The sequence below is a fragment of the Ursus maritimus genome, unplaced genomic scaffold (assembly GCF_017311325.1).
Source record: "Ursus maritimus isolate PB19 unplaced genomic scaffold, ASM1731132v1 scaffold_3, whole genome shotgun sequence".
NCBI lineage: Eukaryota > Metazoa > Chordata > Mammalia > Carnivora > Ursidae > Ursus > Ursus maritimus.
The window spans coordinates 78,833,521-78,848,277 of record NW_024425563.1 but is presented as its reverse complement, the minus strand read 5'-3'; the positions used below and the strand labels follow the sequence as shown (position 1 = coordinate 78,848,277).

The 14,757-nt window shown below is 36.5% G+C and overlaps 1 protein-coding gene across 2 annotated transcripts in view; it reads right to left on the bottom strand.

Moving 5' to 3' along the window:
• CACNA2D1 (calcium voltage-gated channel auxiliary subunit alpha2delta 1) overlaps nucleotides 1-14,757 on the bottom strand; it is a 480,944-nt gene that overhangs the window by 13,868 nt on the left and 452,319 nt on the right. For both annotated transcript variants that reach the window (XM_040644315.1, XM_040644316.1), the window contains exons 25-37: nucleotides 13,575-13,662; nucleotides 12,460-12,522; nucleotides 11,740-11,843; nucleotides 10,978-11,064; nucleotides 9,601-9,668; nucleotides 9,167-9,205; nucleotides 7,622-7,693; nucleotides 6,853-7,005; nucleotides 6,718-6,770; nucleotides 5,278-5,333; nucleotides 4,808-4,937; nucleotides 2,734-2,843; nucleotides 1,729-1,811 (exon numbers count right to left, since the gene is read on the bottom strand). In XM_040644315.1, coding sequence (XP_040500249.1) covers nucleotides 1,729-1,811; nucleotides 2,734-2,843; nucleotides 4,808-4,937; nucleotides 5,278-5,333; nucleotides 6,718-6,770; nucleotides 6,853-7,005; nucleotides 7,622-7,693; nucleotides 9,167-9,205; nucleotides 9,601-9,668; nucleotides 10,978-11,064; nucleotides 11,740-11,843; nucleotides 12,460-12,522; nucleotides 13,575-13,662 — 1,106 coding nt within the window. The remainder of the gene's footprint in view (nucleotides 1-1,728; nucleotides 1,812-2,733; nucleotides 2,844-4,807; nucleotides 4,938-5,277; nucleotides 5,334-6,717; nucleotides 6,771-6,852; nucleotides 7,006-7,621; nucleotides 7,694-9,166; nucleotides 9,206-9,600; nucleotides 9,669-10,977; nucleotides 11,065-11,739; nucleotides 11,844-12,459; nucleotides 12,523-13,574; nucleotides 13,663-14,757) is intronic.

Here is a 14,757-nt window from a genome sequence, read left to right as displayed (position 1 = left end):
GGTACAGGCACGACTCGTTGTGCACATAAGTTGATCCTATTAATAACGGGCAAAGTAGCAAGTACAGGAAAAGGAAAGAAAACACAGAAAAGAAGACATACAAGATGAGATTCCATGCAGTTTGCTGGCAGTTAGCAGTTCATGTGAGCCTCCAGCCAGTGCAGATTCGCAGTGACCATTGCAAAATAAGCATTACCAAAATATTTCACTGCTAAAGAAACACCAGACATTATTATAAGCACAGTAAGCTACTGAGCAAAAGTTGTACTTTCACACACACTCCGATGCAGAATTCACAAGAACGTGAACTAGTGCAAATTTTTGTCTTAGTCCAATCTTTCCAGGGCCTTGAAGAAGATCCTCTCCTAGGGTGAAAATATTTCAGGCAACAGGGCTGTTTACGTGATCTTTAAAGTTCAGCTAAGTGAGTTTAATCTCAGGCTTTGGTGACAAATAGTTGATGAATGAAGTTTCCCTAATGAGCAACACTCGCGTTGGGCCCACATTCAACATTCTTTGGGATATGACTTGACAGGGGCAAAGCTCCTGAAAATCCCTAAGACGGAACAACAGAAATCCTCCGACCTGGATTTTTATTTCAACTGGATAAAATGGAAAAAAAACAATTTGGGGCAACTCGGAATCACTTTCTCCATCAAAGAGAAGTGTTCACTAGTCCAGGCAGAGATAACTGGGATTTACTGGCTAACACATCTTGCTTTTTAAGCCTTACTGCTTATCACTGATTTATATTATCTAATTGCATAGTATCTATCTGTGGAAATGTCTTATTTTTTGCGGGGGAGGGGACAAATGTAGCAATGTGTATATGTGAAGAAGTAAGTACATAGTAGATAAGTCCATTCTAAATAGATTACAACCTCTATAAATGCACATTAATCAAGAGGTACTCTGACATTTATTTTATAATAAAAAATTCATAAGATAATGCTTTCTGTTGGCATGCTCCTTGGAGTCTACAAGCCACTTTTTGCAAAGGCCCACCATGAAGAAGCAGAATCTAGGAAAATTATGTTTAACATTAGTTTTTACAAGTAGGCAGGGGTTCCGGTGTGGGCTTCATATTTGAGAACAGTTTCTTAAAATGATTTTAATGCCGTACCGCTCATTGCATGCACAGTAGGTCAGACAGTGTTTGACCTACAGGAACGCAGTGGTCATCCTCACAGCAGATACAATAAAGATGTTTTGTGTAATTTTATCAACCTAACCCTTTGTAATTGACCTGGTCTAATATCGTGCAAGGTAAAAATACAAATCTGTGATAGAGTGAGAAACGATGTTAAAAATATATATATATATATATAGGACAATAGCTGTTTCACAGGTTTTTAAATACACTAAAGAGTAAAACTAACAAAAATAGCTTTTATATCCCCAAGAATAAATGAAGGGAGGCAACTCATAAGTAACACTGACTGTCAGTGTTTAAAATGGTCAGATTTGTGACCGCGGATTATTAGTAAATTCGTTGGAATTGCGTTTGAAAGTACAGTTTCTGTGAGGAGGAGTGACAGAAGAAGCGACTGGGAAGCTGAGGCTAGCCATGGAAGATACTGAAATGAAAAATCTATTGACCAGCAAGTACATCATGTTAAGGAGAAACACTATGCTTAATGCTTGAGTTAAAATTGTAATCTATCTCCTTAAATTCTTGAAGACACCACTGAGTTATAACATTTTAGTACAATAAACTTTTGGTCTTACCAAGACATTGTTATCAAAGCAGACATCAGGCCCTTTTCGGTATCTGGGTTGCTTAACCATATCACAAGGATCTGGACCATCAGCTGAAGACACTTGTTAAGGAATATGCGGTTTCTTTTTCTTTCCACACAATTAAAAAAAGAACAGACACCTATGCCATGAGTCTAGTCCAACACAAACTAGCTCCAGTGCTTAGGGATTTAAGGAAGGAAACTTTCAGAAATTTTCTTTTGTCAGACTAGTGGCTTTGTGAAGGGATCATTTTCACTTTACATAGCATGCCCTTGGGCAAGTACTGAACAGATATTTGTAAAATGTAAGTAAGTGGATGAAATGAACAAATGACTCACAGTAGAAGAGTCATACATAGAAAGCCCAAGGGAGGACCTGGGTGCCTCTGATTTAGCCAGACAGAAATACAGACTAATTGCTAATAGTAAACCTCCTTTCTTTCCCCCTAGAAACAACACAGGTAAATGCAAAGAGTCTAGTTTCTGCAGAACCTCTGGCTTCTACAAAGCGTCACTAGTCACTGCATTGTCATTTAGCATAAGCAGTTTTGTTGTTCCTGCCACTGCAGCTGGAGCACGGGCCAGGACTTCCACCTTTTTTAAGGCTGAATAATATTTCGCTGTAGCTATACATCACATTCGACCCCATTTTTAACCCTCGAGTGTGGACAGCTTTCTAGCCGCCCAGGCTAGCAAACCCCAAAACCCAGCACCTGCTCTTTCAAGCCATTTCCAGATCTACCTGGAAATCCGCACTGCCTCCTCCACAAGGCCTCATTATGGGAGCAGGAAACCTTTCACCTTCTCCGGGTACCTGTGTAGCATCATCGGTCTGCACATTCAAGCCAAATTTTGTGTGAGGAGTCCCTTCTGCCCGTGTGGGTAGTCACGGCACTCAGTCGTTTTCTCTTGGAGCATAAACAATGTGAGGATGTTAAAAATGCATTACTGGCAGGGGCGGGTGATTCCCAGCATCTCCGAAGTCAAAGGATACAAGTCTGCTCTGCCTGTATGAGCAGTCGTGTGTCACAGGGACAAGTCCCTTTGCTCTCAACCATAATGAATATTAAGTTGGTGTTCATAAGTTTTTCTACGTGAAAGATTCTGCAAAATAAATATTTTTAAAAATCACAGAAAATGAACATTTATCCAAAAATCTTTCAAAGAATCTTACATATAAAATGAAAGCCAGCATCTGACATCTTGAGACACAAAGCATCACCAATATAAGAAGTAAAACAAAATGAGGATGATTTTTAGCAGAGAAATAGGACCATGTGTTTACTCATTAGCATGCACATCTTACCTCTCTGGAATACTCGAAAATTGCAACAGATTTCTAAGTGTTAGTCCTCAATGCAAAATAAGCACTACTGAGTTGCTGTAGCTTACAGGATCAATGTATTATTATTTGACATGCCTAAGAAATTGTATTTATTAATGAAAAGCGATCTTAATCTACAGATACACAGAAATTAGAAGCCCAAAATGCATCTTGCCCAAGCTAAGGGCAGAGTTCATCTAAATCAGTACTGGTCAATAAACGTGGAGATGGAAATGTTTTCTGCTTTGTCTAGTGCAGTTAACAAGGGCCGCCTGAGGCTACGGAGCACCTGAAATGTGACCAGTGGGACTGAGAAACAAAGTTTCTTATTAGTTGTAATTGATCATTGGAAGAGCGCCTCGGGCTTGGTAACTACTAAACTGGGCAGCACAGCTACAGACCGAATAAGGGCTTTCAGTTCAATTCCATGCAGGTTTGTTCTGTCTTAAACTGCTTCTCCTGCCTTTAATGACAGATGAACATTTCTATCTTAGTCACTCAAGTGTCGTTTCTTTATACATTTTCCAAAAGGATTGAATTTTCTTTTTTCTCCACTGAACTTGGGGCACAAGGATAAAGTGGATTAAAAGCAACCATGACTGAACTTAGTATCGTGAATACAAACCTGTACATTAGCAATCTGTGCTTTAAAAATTATTACCAGACACCTATTAGTCAAAAGCCAAAGGATTCTGAAATTTTGAGATAACCATACAGCTACAATTGTTTGCTAAACTTGATTATGCTAAGTTCTGTACAAGATGGTATGATTTTTTTTCTGAGTTGATGCCTGACTCTTCTCTTCCAACCCTCAACCTCCTCCTGGGACACAGAGATTTGCTAAAGGAACTCAAAAAGTCAAACTGATCATGTCTGTTAAAAAATCATGCTAGTTTTAACTGCTGCTGGAAAACATCTGTTACAAATGTCTGGATCACCTAGCAACTCTTCCAGCCCTTTCATAAGCTCAGATGACCTCACCTCCTCCTATTTCCTCTTCTCTAGGCTAGAATAACCTGCCCTCAGTCACTAAAACAAAGTGTCCCCCATCTGTGCCTCTATTCTCAGGGATCCTGTGACATGCCTGATCATTTTCTCTCAAAACTTTGAAAAGTCCCACCTTGCCTTTTTCTTCTATCCTTCACAACCCACTTAAATTTTCAATCTCTTCCAAAAATGGCTCAAGATGTTTTATGCCTACTGGTGACTAACATTAACCTTGATTTTTAGGAAGTGATATTTTCTCCTAGTTCTTCACCCCAATGTAAAGAAGCATTCAATTGTAAATTTCAGTGAAGAGTAGAAGAAAACACCTCCCTCCCCAGAATACCTTTCTGTAAAACTATTTAGTAAATAAATGTAAATAGAAATCATGTATTTGGCTTAGAATTGCACAGAATTAATCTTTTTACAGTTCATATAATTCTATGACTTCAGAAAAATTCTTAGAGGGGTCCTTTTAGACAAAAAAACAGTCAAATACAATCAAGTTTTCTAGGTTTTGCCTTAAAGTAGGTACAATTTTCTTGACCCTATTATGATAGTTGAAAGGATTACAATTTACCCAGTCAGGATGAATTCTATAAAATGTAAATTTTAAAACAGTGAAACTAAAGATCTGTTTTCAACTACAATTAGTCCTGTGTCTCACACACACGAACACTAATCTCCATTACTTTCTGTAATGAAGTGATTCCAGTTTCTTAGCGAACACGGACTGTTCCTAAAAGGAAGACAGGTTTACCTGGAGCAGTTTCCACAGTCTAAAACACCACTGAATGATTTGCTATCATTATCGAAGAAATACTGGGTTTGTTCGGTAATGCAACTCTGCTTGGACAGAGAAGTTGTGAAGTCCTCTTCTTCCATCTCAACTGTGGGGACAAACACAGATCAGCAGGAGGGCCCAGACCTTTCGTTCTCGGGGAGCAAAGCAAGTGTATAAGGGCAGGTACCTGCAACGCTTATTTACTGCTGAGTAAAGTACTGGCAGCCACTAACAGATGCCCAATAAATAGCAAGAGAATAAATTTGATAAATAGGAGGTCAACAGGACATTAAAAAAAAAAAATGTTGCTAAAGCATGAGGAAAGTTTTGACCAAAAGATTCCCACTTAGACACAAATGCACATACTTTCTCATGGAGTTGGGTGAACTCAGCACATCCCCAAACAAAATTTTAATTATTATGACAATAGCTGAGTATTCACATACCTGCCTCAAGAAGTCGTGGAAAGGTCAAACTCAGGAGGAACTGCTGTAGAATAGACCTAAATTGTAAATATGAATAATTAGTGTTCAAAATCTAAATAGTTTTTTATAAACTACACAGTAAAACCCTGATTTTGCCTGTATATATTTCTTTTTCATCTGTTGGCAAAAAACAGAATTTGCCAAAAGAAAGTTGAGTATTTTTATGTAAGTAAGTATTTCTTAGTGTAATTTTTTTTCCGTATGAGAAGTCATGAAGTCAAAAATGTTCAGTACCAAGTGATCGATACTTAAGGCCTAATAAGACATGTGAATATAAAATATTCCTTATTTCAGTTTTAAAATGCTGTGGTGGAGAAAAACAAAAGAGCAAACAAAAACAACTTTGTGCTGTGGGTCTGTGAACTCCTCACTTGACAATACGGAATATATTTGTAAATACATAATGTTACATTCATGACCTAAAATATACCTGTGATATCTAGGGCATACAGTAAATGACAATTGAGCCAACAGTACAGAATCATCTGGAATTGAATTTAGTTTAAAAAGGGGGTGGTGGTGGTGAGAAGGAGGTAGATTCTGGCCAGAAAATAAGATAAAACCAATCAGCTATTTCAAGATTACTATGAGATTTAGAAAACCTGAGTCAATTAACATATAAATACCATTGTCACAACAGAGAGCACATTTTTTTTCCCCAGAAAAAAATTGGATTTTTAATCTAATCTAAAATCTTTTTACCATTTTCATATGAAAGCAATTGCTTAATTTTAGCTGGGAAAGTCTCACCATCAAATGAATGTTAATGAGGGAAAGGATACAAAAGGAGGGGTGAGGAAGAGAAAGGATCCCAGACAACAAGGAGGTTTAGTTACTTGACTGACCAGAGCCAAACAATGACAAATGTGATCTTACAGACTTTCCACAGTGCCTCAGTTTAAATGTCTTATTTTCGTAGATGGGAGAATATAAGTGAGGTGTGGAAGGAGGGTGAATCAGTGAAAAGAATTAGATCCCTTTCAGCAACACAATGCCTCTAAAACTCTGCCTGCCTTTGTATGGAGAGGAAAAAGTGAAAAGAGAAGTCATGAAAAGTTTCTACTTGTTGCCTTCAATATCCAAATTAGATGCCTTTGTGGATCAAATTCAAGACATCATAAGTTAATACACCTAAAATTTAAAGAATTGAGTGTAAAGAGAAAAACACTAGAGCGTTTCAACAGATCTCTGAAGAGGCCAGAGTTTGCAGGAGCAAACACTGTTTTGACACAAAAAACTGAGTAACAGCTTTAAATTAAATATGTTCAGAATGTGCTTTAGGAAACGAAAAAAAGAAGTTCCTCTAATGACTCACGTGTCACAAAATCTGCATTGTCATCAAATCCGTGACTATTTTACAACCCCTTTCTCATGAGCAGTAAAAATATGACAGTGACTTACCAGGCGGCAGCAGTGGCCCACCAGCCGATGTGTAACACGTCTGCTATGGATGGCTAGAAAAGAGAATTGAACAGTCGTTACGGGAGCGGACACGGAGTGCTCGCTGGCAGGGACCGACGAGGGGACGTTACTGACCACGTAGGCCGAGCGGGGCCCTGCTCCTTGCTTGGGTGCGGCGCCGGGTTCACACACCGACTGATAATCGTAGGACTTGTTAAAAGCATACACCGATATGTTAACCAGGTGTCTCATCAAACTTGGATCGATCTCTCCAAAAAATCTTCCAATCTAGTACAGAAGGTAAAATAATAAAGTTTCAGACGGTCCTAGGATCAAGTCTTGGGTCGGGCTCCCTGCTCAGTGGGGAGTCTGCGTCTCCTTCTTCCGCTGCCCTTCTCCCTGCTCTTCCTCGTGCGTGCACCCTCTCAAATAAAATCTTTAAAAAGAAAAGATCTCTCAACAGTGAGCATTTTCTTATATATTTTAAAGAGAAGCCAGAAAGGTAGATTTAGAAATGAAGTAATTTGGCAAAGAATTCTAGTTTGCTTAAAATCCTGTGTGAGCCAATTAGCCTGTATGCTGCCTACATGCAAATTTGGGAATAGAAACTTTATCAGTTCAAAGCAGCCATGTGTTAAGTTAGATATTAATTAATATTTAATATGTGAACTTTTTCTAAATTTGAGAGATCAAGAATAAGAAGTTAAAATTATCAACTGTATGTTGTAACTGTTACTACTAGAAAGGAAACTATATTTAGAATGTATTCATTAATAGTTATATTTAACATTTTAAAATTTAATGTAACAACTCATTAATTTCTATAATGGTTTGAAGGACTTTTGTAATGTGGATTAGGAAATACACTTTGGAAACTATACTTTGTCCCACCTCAGGTACCTACCTGGTTCGTATAATCATCATGATTTGCCATCAAAAGAAATCCGCCATCGTCTAGAATCACACAATCCATCACCTAATGAAATAAAAAAAACACATTTTGAGGATGGCTATCATTACTTCATTGTAGTTGCTGAACAGAAGAAAGCTTCAACTTAAAGATATGTAGTCCAGAGATTTTGATGAAATAAGTTAAGGACACATACAGGTTCATATCACACTGTCAGAGCTCATATTCCCCCACCGTCCAGTTAAAACTGTCCACTTTTTTGCCATTCCGAATGGCCATCTTGTCATCCAAGTGATCCAGGAAATTGGATAAACCAAAGTATTTAATAACAATGTACAAACACGTAATACTTTGGTAAGATAGCTTTAAAAATGCACTGATGCAGGGGCGCCTGGGTGGAGCAGTTGTTAAGCGTTTGCCTTCGGCTCAGGGCGTGATCCCAGCGACTTGGGATCGAGCCGCACATCAGGCTCCTCCGCTGGGAGCCTGCTTCTTCCTCTCCCACTCCCCCTGCTTGTGTTCCCTCTCTCGCTGGCTGTCTGTCAACTAAATAAATAAAATCTTAAAAAAATACATGCATCGATGCATTGTAGCCACCACCCTTCAGAATTAAAGGCAGCATGAGGATACTTAGAGGAGATTTAAAAGCAGAAAGCAAAACAAAAAATGCTCATCACAGAAATCAGTTCCCACCCAGTTTATATCATGTTTAAATGCATGAATCAGTTTAATAATTTTATTGTATAAAATAACAAAAACATTGTTTTCAGAGTTAAGGACATATGCATTCCATTTTCCTAATGTGGAAGCAGCCTGCTAAAAACCTTGGCTCTGAAAACAGTCTTCATAGTCTGTATTTACAAAGTCTATGTAAAATGGAGAAACTATAAAAATGAAATGATAAGATGCTATGAACCCACTGTTTGCCTTGGAAATACAAACATGCATACATAAGAAGAGTGGAAGAAAATAGTGGAATTCATCTTTTTTATTCTTGGAATGAGTAATATAGTATTCTTAGAGAATTTAAGTTGACAAAGAAATAAAAGTAACAAGACAATGTAAAATCCAATCCATGTAAGTGGAATTTGATCAAAAAATAATTCCAAAATTTAGCTCAAAAAGTTTTCTCATCACTATAAATATAGTGTGACCAAATACAGGTAAATTACAAAAGAAAAGGGAAGATTGCCCTGATAACCAGTAAAGAACACCTGGGTGGCTCAGTTGGTTTTGCGTCTGACTCCTGATTTTTGGCTCAGGTCCTCATTTCAGGGTCATGAGACTGAACACAACTGAGATTGTAGAGAAGAGTCCACACTGAGATAGGTTTTTTAAAAGACCTTCTCTTAACATTTGAGTATTTTTTAAAAATAAGGTTAGGAATTACAAGCATGAAACTCAAATTCTTGTCTAGTTCAAAATTCTGTAAAATAATATTTTTAGTGTTTAGTTAAAAATTCTTGCATTTTTAGCATTAAAGTCTTAGCAATAGCAACACAAAAAAATACAGTTAAAAATTTTAAAGAGTTTTCTTACATCACTGTTCCTTTTGCAGTCACAAACTGGACCAGCACACTGAAAGACAAAAATACAATTATTGCCACACATTTTTACTTGAAAAAATGATTAAATGATTTACTATTACCAGGTTAAAAATCTTAGAATAACTTATCAAGTCTAAAAGTAAGATTAAATAATAGTCTAGCCCATCATAATAAAAGTAATAGTTTTATATTTATAAAATATCAAATAGCTATCTAGTATTTCAAACTATAACACTGAAATATTTTTCTCATGAACTAATTTAAACAAAAATAAATCTTTCCAAAAATAGTAATTTATACTTCTGCTTCAATTTAGTAGCTCTGAAAATTTATTTTGTCAATGTTTAAGACTTTACTTTTACTTTTCTTAATTGCATTTGACATGGAGTATAGCATAAACATTTAAAAAATATATATATATCTTACCGGATCCCTGATTGACGTTTTGGTGAAATTCTCTATCCAAGAATTTACATCAATTTTAATTCCGACAACTGAAAAATAACGTAAAGAAAAAGTGACACATACATTTAAAAACTATGGCTGTGAGTCTTAGTATCTATTTTTCCTCTCACATTTGAATATTCTTGAGCAGGCAAATTTAAGTTTCTTGAGATTAAATTAATTTTAGCTATACATTGAAAAGCTGATTTAAATTAGTTTAAAAAGCTGCAATTTTAGTTAGGAGCCATATAATATTTGCTAGATGATAATTTAGCAGTAAATTTCAGTTGAGAGCTATTTCTTGGGATTTTCATTAAGAAGTAATGCTAATAGCTCTTAAACTATTAAGTAATTTTATTTATATACTCAACATAGTTGATTCACTGGCTACAACCTGGCCAATTAACTAATATACATAGTAAGCTAAAAAAAAAAAAAGGAGGTCATTCAAATGGATTGTTTTAAGAGGCTTCCCTAGCTGTGCCAATGCATGCACCAGGTGCTTAAGAAATGTATGTCCAGGACAGATAAGTGGGAGGGTGAGTGAATGAGTGACTGGGAGAATAAGTGAGTGAGTAAATGAGCCACTGAATGAATGAGTTAGTGATGGAGTTAGTAGCTGAACCAGTAAGAGGTAAAACTGCCCTCAGGAGCAGGAAGGCAATAGACCTTCTCAATCCAGCTTAAGGTATGCTTTCTTAAACACTCAAATACTGAATCACACAATGAAAAAAAAAATTTCTACTTCATTGCATCCACTTACTCCAGCCTACTTCCAGCTCCCATTGATGCTTGGTTTTATGATTTGTTTTGTTTTCTTCCTTGATTTGTTTTAGTAAGAAAAGTCTTTTTTCTATTTTACTGTCATTTTATTAAAAAAAAGATTCTTACCTAATTCGTCTTATCCGGCACATAGTATAGATATGTCATAACTTCTTTATCTTTTCCCCCAATGACGAAAACTTAACTCTTCCTGGTTAACTTATTACAGATTTCACATCCTTGGCTGAATATCCTGTTGTGTACTTGAAAGTATCTTGTAGGACAGACTTATGGAGTGGAAATGCTGGATCAATCCGGCATTTAGAACTTTGATTTGACTCCATAAATTTGTGTCAGCAGTATAAACATACACACTTCGAAAATTCCTCACCTCTATACAGTATCGATTTTATTCTTCTCCAATCTCAGAGGTAACTCATTGTATTTTACTTTTTTAAAACTTTGCATGTCTATCTTTGTCTTTATTTTGCTTTAGGCTTTCTGATGACCTTCCCGATAAGTACTGTAAGATTTTAATATAAATATTAGGTCCCATATAATTTTGGTTATGTGTATGTATACGGCATACATGCCTACCTGCCGGTTTAAGAAGTTTTCCTTGGATATATATTTCCACAGCTTTGCTCACCATAATACCGGATTCATAAGCACCAGGGCCGCTTTCTAAAAAAGAAAAACAACAAAAAAGGAAAACAGGCCTGTCTAGATTAATCAAATAGTGAATTTCTCTTACCAGGTGGATAGTGTTTTGCCTGAGTACCCTAGAATAGAGAGGTGACAAGGACGGGTGTAGTCCTCTCTTCCCTCTCCTCTCTCTCTGCACCAGGCTCGTTGGCGCGTCCAGGAGCTGTTTTGAACGCACCGACTTTGGGATGTGAATTATGCAGCTGGGCTGCACCGACCTCCACACCATAACGGAGGCACGCCAAATCTCTGCTTCAGGACGTTTGTTAAAATAGTGGGAAGGGGGCTATCGATAATTTCATAAATAATATATTGAACTAAAACTGATGAACTGATAAGTTACATTTTCAAAAGTCATGAAACATTCATCTATTTGCAGTTTGTGAAACGAAGGATTATCTACACGTTTCTATGTATCACGCAAGCCTGTAGATACGCTCTCTCTTCATTACTGGCTGTTTCCTGTGTAGGCATTTTACCTCCTCCACTAAATGGATGCTTCTGTCTTTCCAATGTCATGCATAGAATATTTACTGAATAAGGACTGTTCTGACCAATTACCTTAAAATGTATGGTTTCAGGGGAAAGCGGGTAGTAACAATTTAAAAAAAAAAAAAAGGAAATTGGGAATGCTGAATTTCAAGTAATACTTACTGTTAAAGTAGGGAGCAGTGAAAACATAGTTATCATTATCGAGACTCCTTTTATAGAAGCTGTCCTCATATGTTTCTGGGTTTTCTTGCCAGTTTTCTCCAGCCCTAAGGAGGAAATGGCTCATCATTTTTATTTAATCTGCCTGATAACCTACTTTGCCGTGAACATCGTGAAATTGTACAGATAGATATGCCTACATCTCAGCTATGTCTAAGAAAGTCAGTGGTAATTGATGGTGTAAATGATACTCGTTAGTAAGCAATATATCACCACAGAATGATATCAAGAGTCAGAAAAAGCTCTTAGTTTTACTCTGCAGGTAATTATGTACAAGTCAGTTAATAGTAATAAGCCTCCCCAGCCCACTTTACAGACTGTTCTGGAGATAGGAGATAAGATCCACTGAAAAACAGTGAAAACAATGAGGTGCTATGAAAATATTGCCAATGGACTATGACCATTATGTTCATTTAGGTTAGCCTGTGTCTACAGAGACAAAAAAAATCTCTCTTAAATTTTGGAATAAATATCCAAAACATCCAAAAGTATCAATGAATAATCACATAGCATTTTTAAAGAAATAGGGTATTTTTTAAATGTTGTAAATAGGTTAACTGTTTTAATCTAAGAATCAGCTTCTCTACACAACAGCTTCCTTCAACAGTATGCACACGTCCCCTTTGTAATGTCCTGATTTCTGCAGATGTTACTTGAACTTACTCTTTGGGATAAACTCTGGTAATCCCACCATCAGTCACGACAAACCGCGCTTTCACTCCCTTGCTAAAACAGAAGACAGAAAGACAGAAGAAGGAAATTTTTTATTCCACTTACTTGGTAAGATAGTAATTTAGGTGTTGACGTAATCATAAATAAAAAAGTAATAAATAATGAGTAATAATAAATGAAATAAAATGAGTTCCTAAAATAAAGGAAGATAGAATAAATATACCAATATATGTAAGGTAGGGTTTAATAGTGAAAATATCTGGGAAATGGAGGATTCTCGAGGAAGACAACTCATAGCTAGGAAGAATAGAGGTGCATTTCAAAGATGGACTTAGCAGGGATGACAGAGGCAGCAGGAAGAGCTTACCCATAGAGCCAAGAGTGAATGTTAAGGGAAAGCTAGTGAAGAATGCAATAGTATTTGGTGTCACAAAAACACAAGGCACAAGGTAAGAAGCAACAGGAAGTAAAGTTTCAATGACCACCTTCCTGAGACTGGTCAGCTCATCAATGTTGCTGGAGAGCTTCACCTTTATCCTGAAACTGAAACTGCATTTTAATAGTAAGACTGGCAGGTGCGGGGCTGTGGGGAGAGGAACTGGAAGCCGGAAAGGCAGAAAGAGCAGTTGCTATCATCATCTTAGAAATGGGAAATTAGGAAGCTGGGTGTGAAGAAGACAGGGCAATATTGTTAGGAGAAATATTTAGCATTTGGTGACTGACTCGAAATGGAGTAGGGACCGTAAATGAGAACCATACTCGGATTTCTCAATTTGCTGACTGGGTGTATGGTAAGTGTTATTAAAGGGCCAATCAAGCATTCACCGGAAGCCCTCTTCTATCACAAACACTGCCTGTTTAATTTGGTTTGTTCACACTGCAGTATATAAGCAGAGAAAGCTAAGCAAGGGCATGTGTTAGTCCTGACACACACCCACAAGTGCAAATGTAAGTTGTCAACAATTGCAAGATGTTTTTCTCAGGAAATTATTAAAGATAAATAATACACTCTAAATTTGAGATCTATTTTCCAAAAATTTCTCAGGGAAAAGCCAAACTGAAATGCAGAAAATATACATATTTTATTAACAAGAACAAATACTCACATGTTTTTCTGCTTACTCCAGTAATTTTGGACAAGTTCATTTGTAAAGCCTGCATCCAGCAAGACTCTATTAATCAAATCCGTGTTACCTAACACAGAAAAAGGATAGCCTCAATTACATCCACATCGTTTCTTCATTAGGATAATGATGAACAAATATATTCTCTATTTGTAAAAGCAACTTAGAGTGGATAATTATTTCAATGAATTACAAAATATATCCAATATTAATTTCCTGCATTTTTTTTTTTAACATTGTTCATCTTACCTCCTACTTTTCAGGCTATGGCCAGAATTAACAGAAAAGCCAATTCTAAATGAAAATTATTTTGTAAACTTTAAGAAACATTGAGGAAATAGCTTTCCTCTCTCCCTTTAAAATAGGTTAGTATGGTGAATCCAAACTGTCCAAATTTAATGGACAATTTTATATATAAATATAAAACTACATAACATGTATAGTTTTCTGTTTGTATGATTTGGCCAAGGAATTGAGCAGACCAGCACTATTCCAAGACTGGCTTTTGGAATCTACTGGTAATATGGAAGACCACAGGCTTCAGGTTGTCATTTCTGGAATAACCAAAGAACATCATAGCCCAAGTTCATAGGTAATGGAGTGGCAGATGGCCATGACCACGGGTCAATTAATAAACCTTCTTGAACAAAAAGCTTCGCCTTTTCATTTCTCTTGGCTCCTCTGTTCTAAGCCCGTGAAACTCTGAATAACCTCCAAGTATACTCTGGAACTTCACATTTTTGATAAAATTTCATTTTATTCAGGTAAGAATACGGGGTCTTAATATCTTATTACTAGAGGCGGGGAGTATACTGGAAAACACTTTAGTTGATATTTTTCAATTTAATATATCTTTCACCCAATTTTAAAGGATCAGCTTAATCCATATTTTAGACTTCATTTTAGTAACTTTTTATTACAGTGAAAATTGAATCACTTTGAAAAACAGTCCATTTGAAAAGAGAATGATATACTTTACTTGTCACAAATCCTTTTATGTCAAAGAAAGAGACCATTATTCTAATCTGTAATATAAATCAATGTTGCAAGTAATTTCATAATTGCATTCATCTTTTAATTACCCTGTAATTTTAAAATATGTCTTGAAACATGTCCCTTGCTGCATACATCAACAGATTATCAGTATTGAGCTTTACCGTTTTAA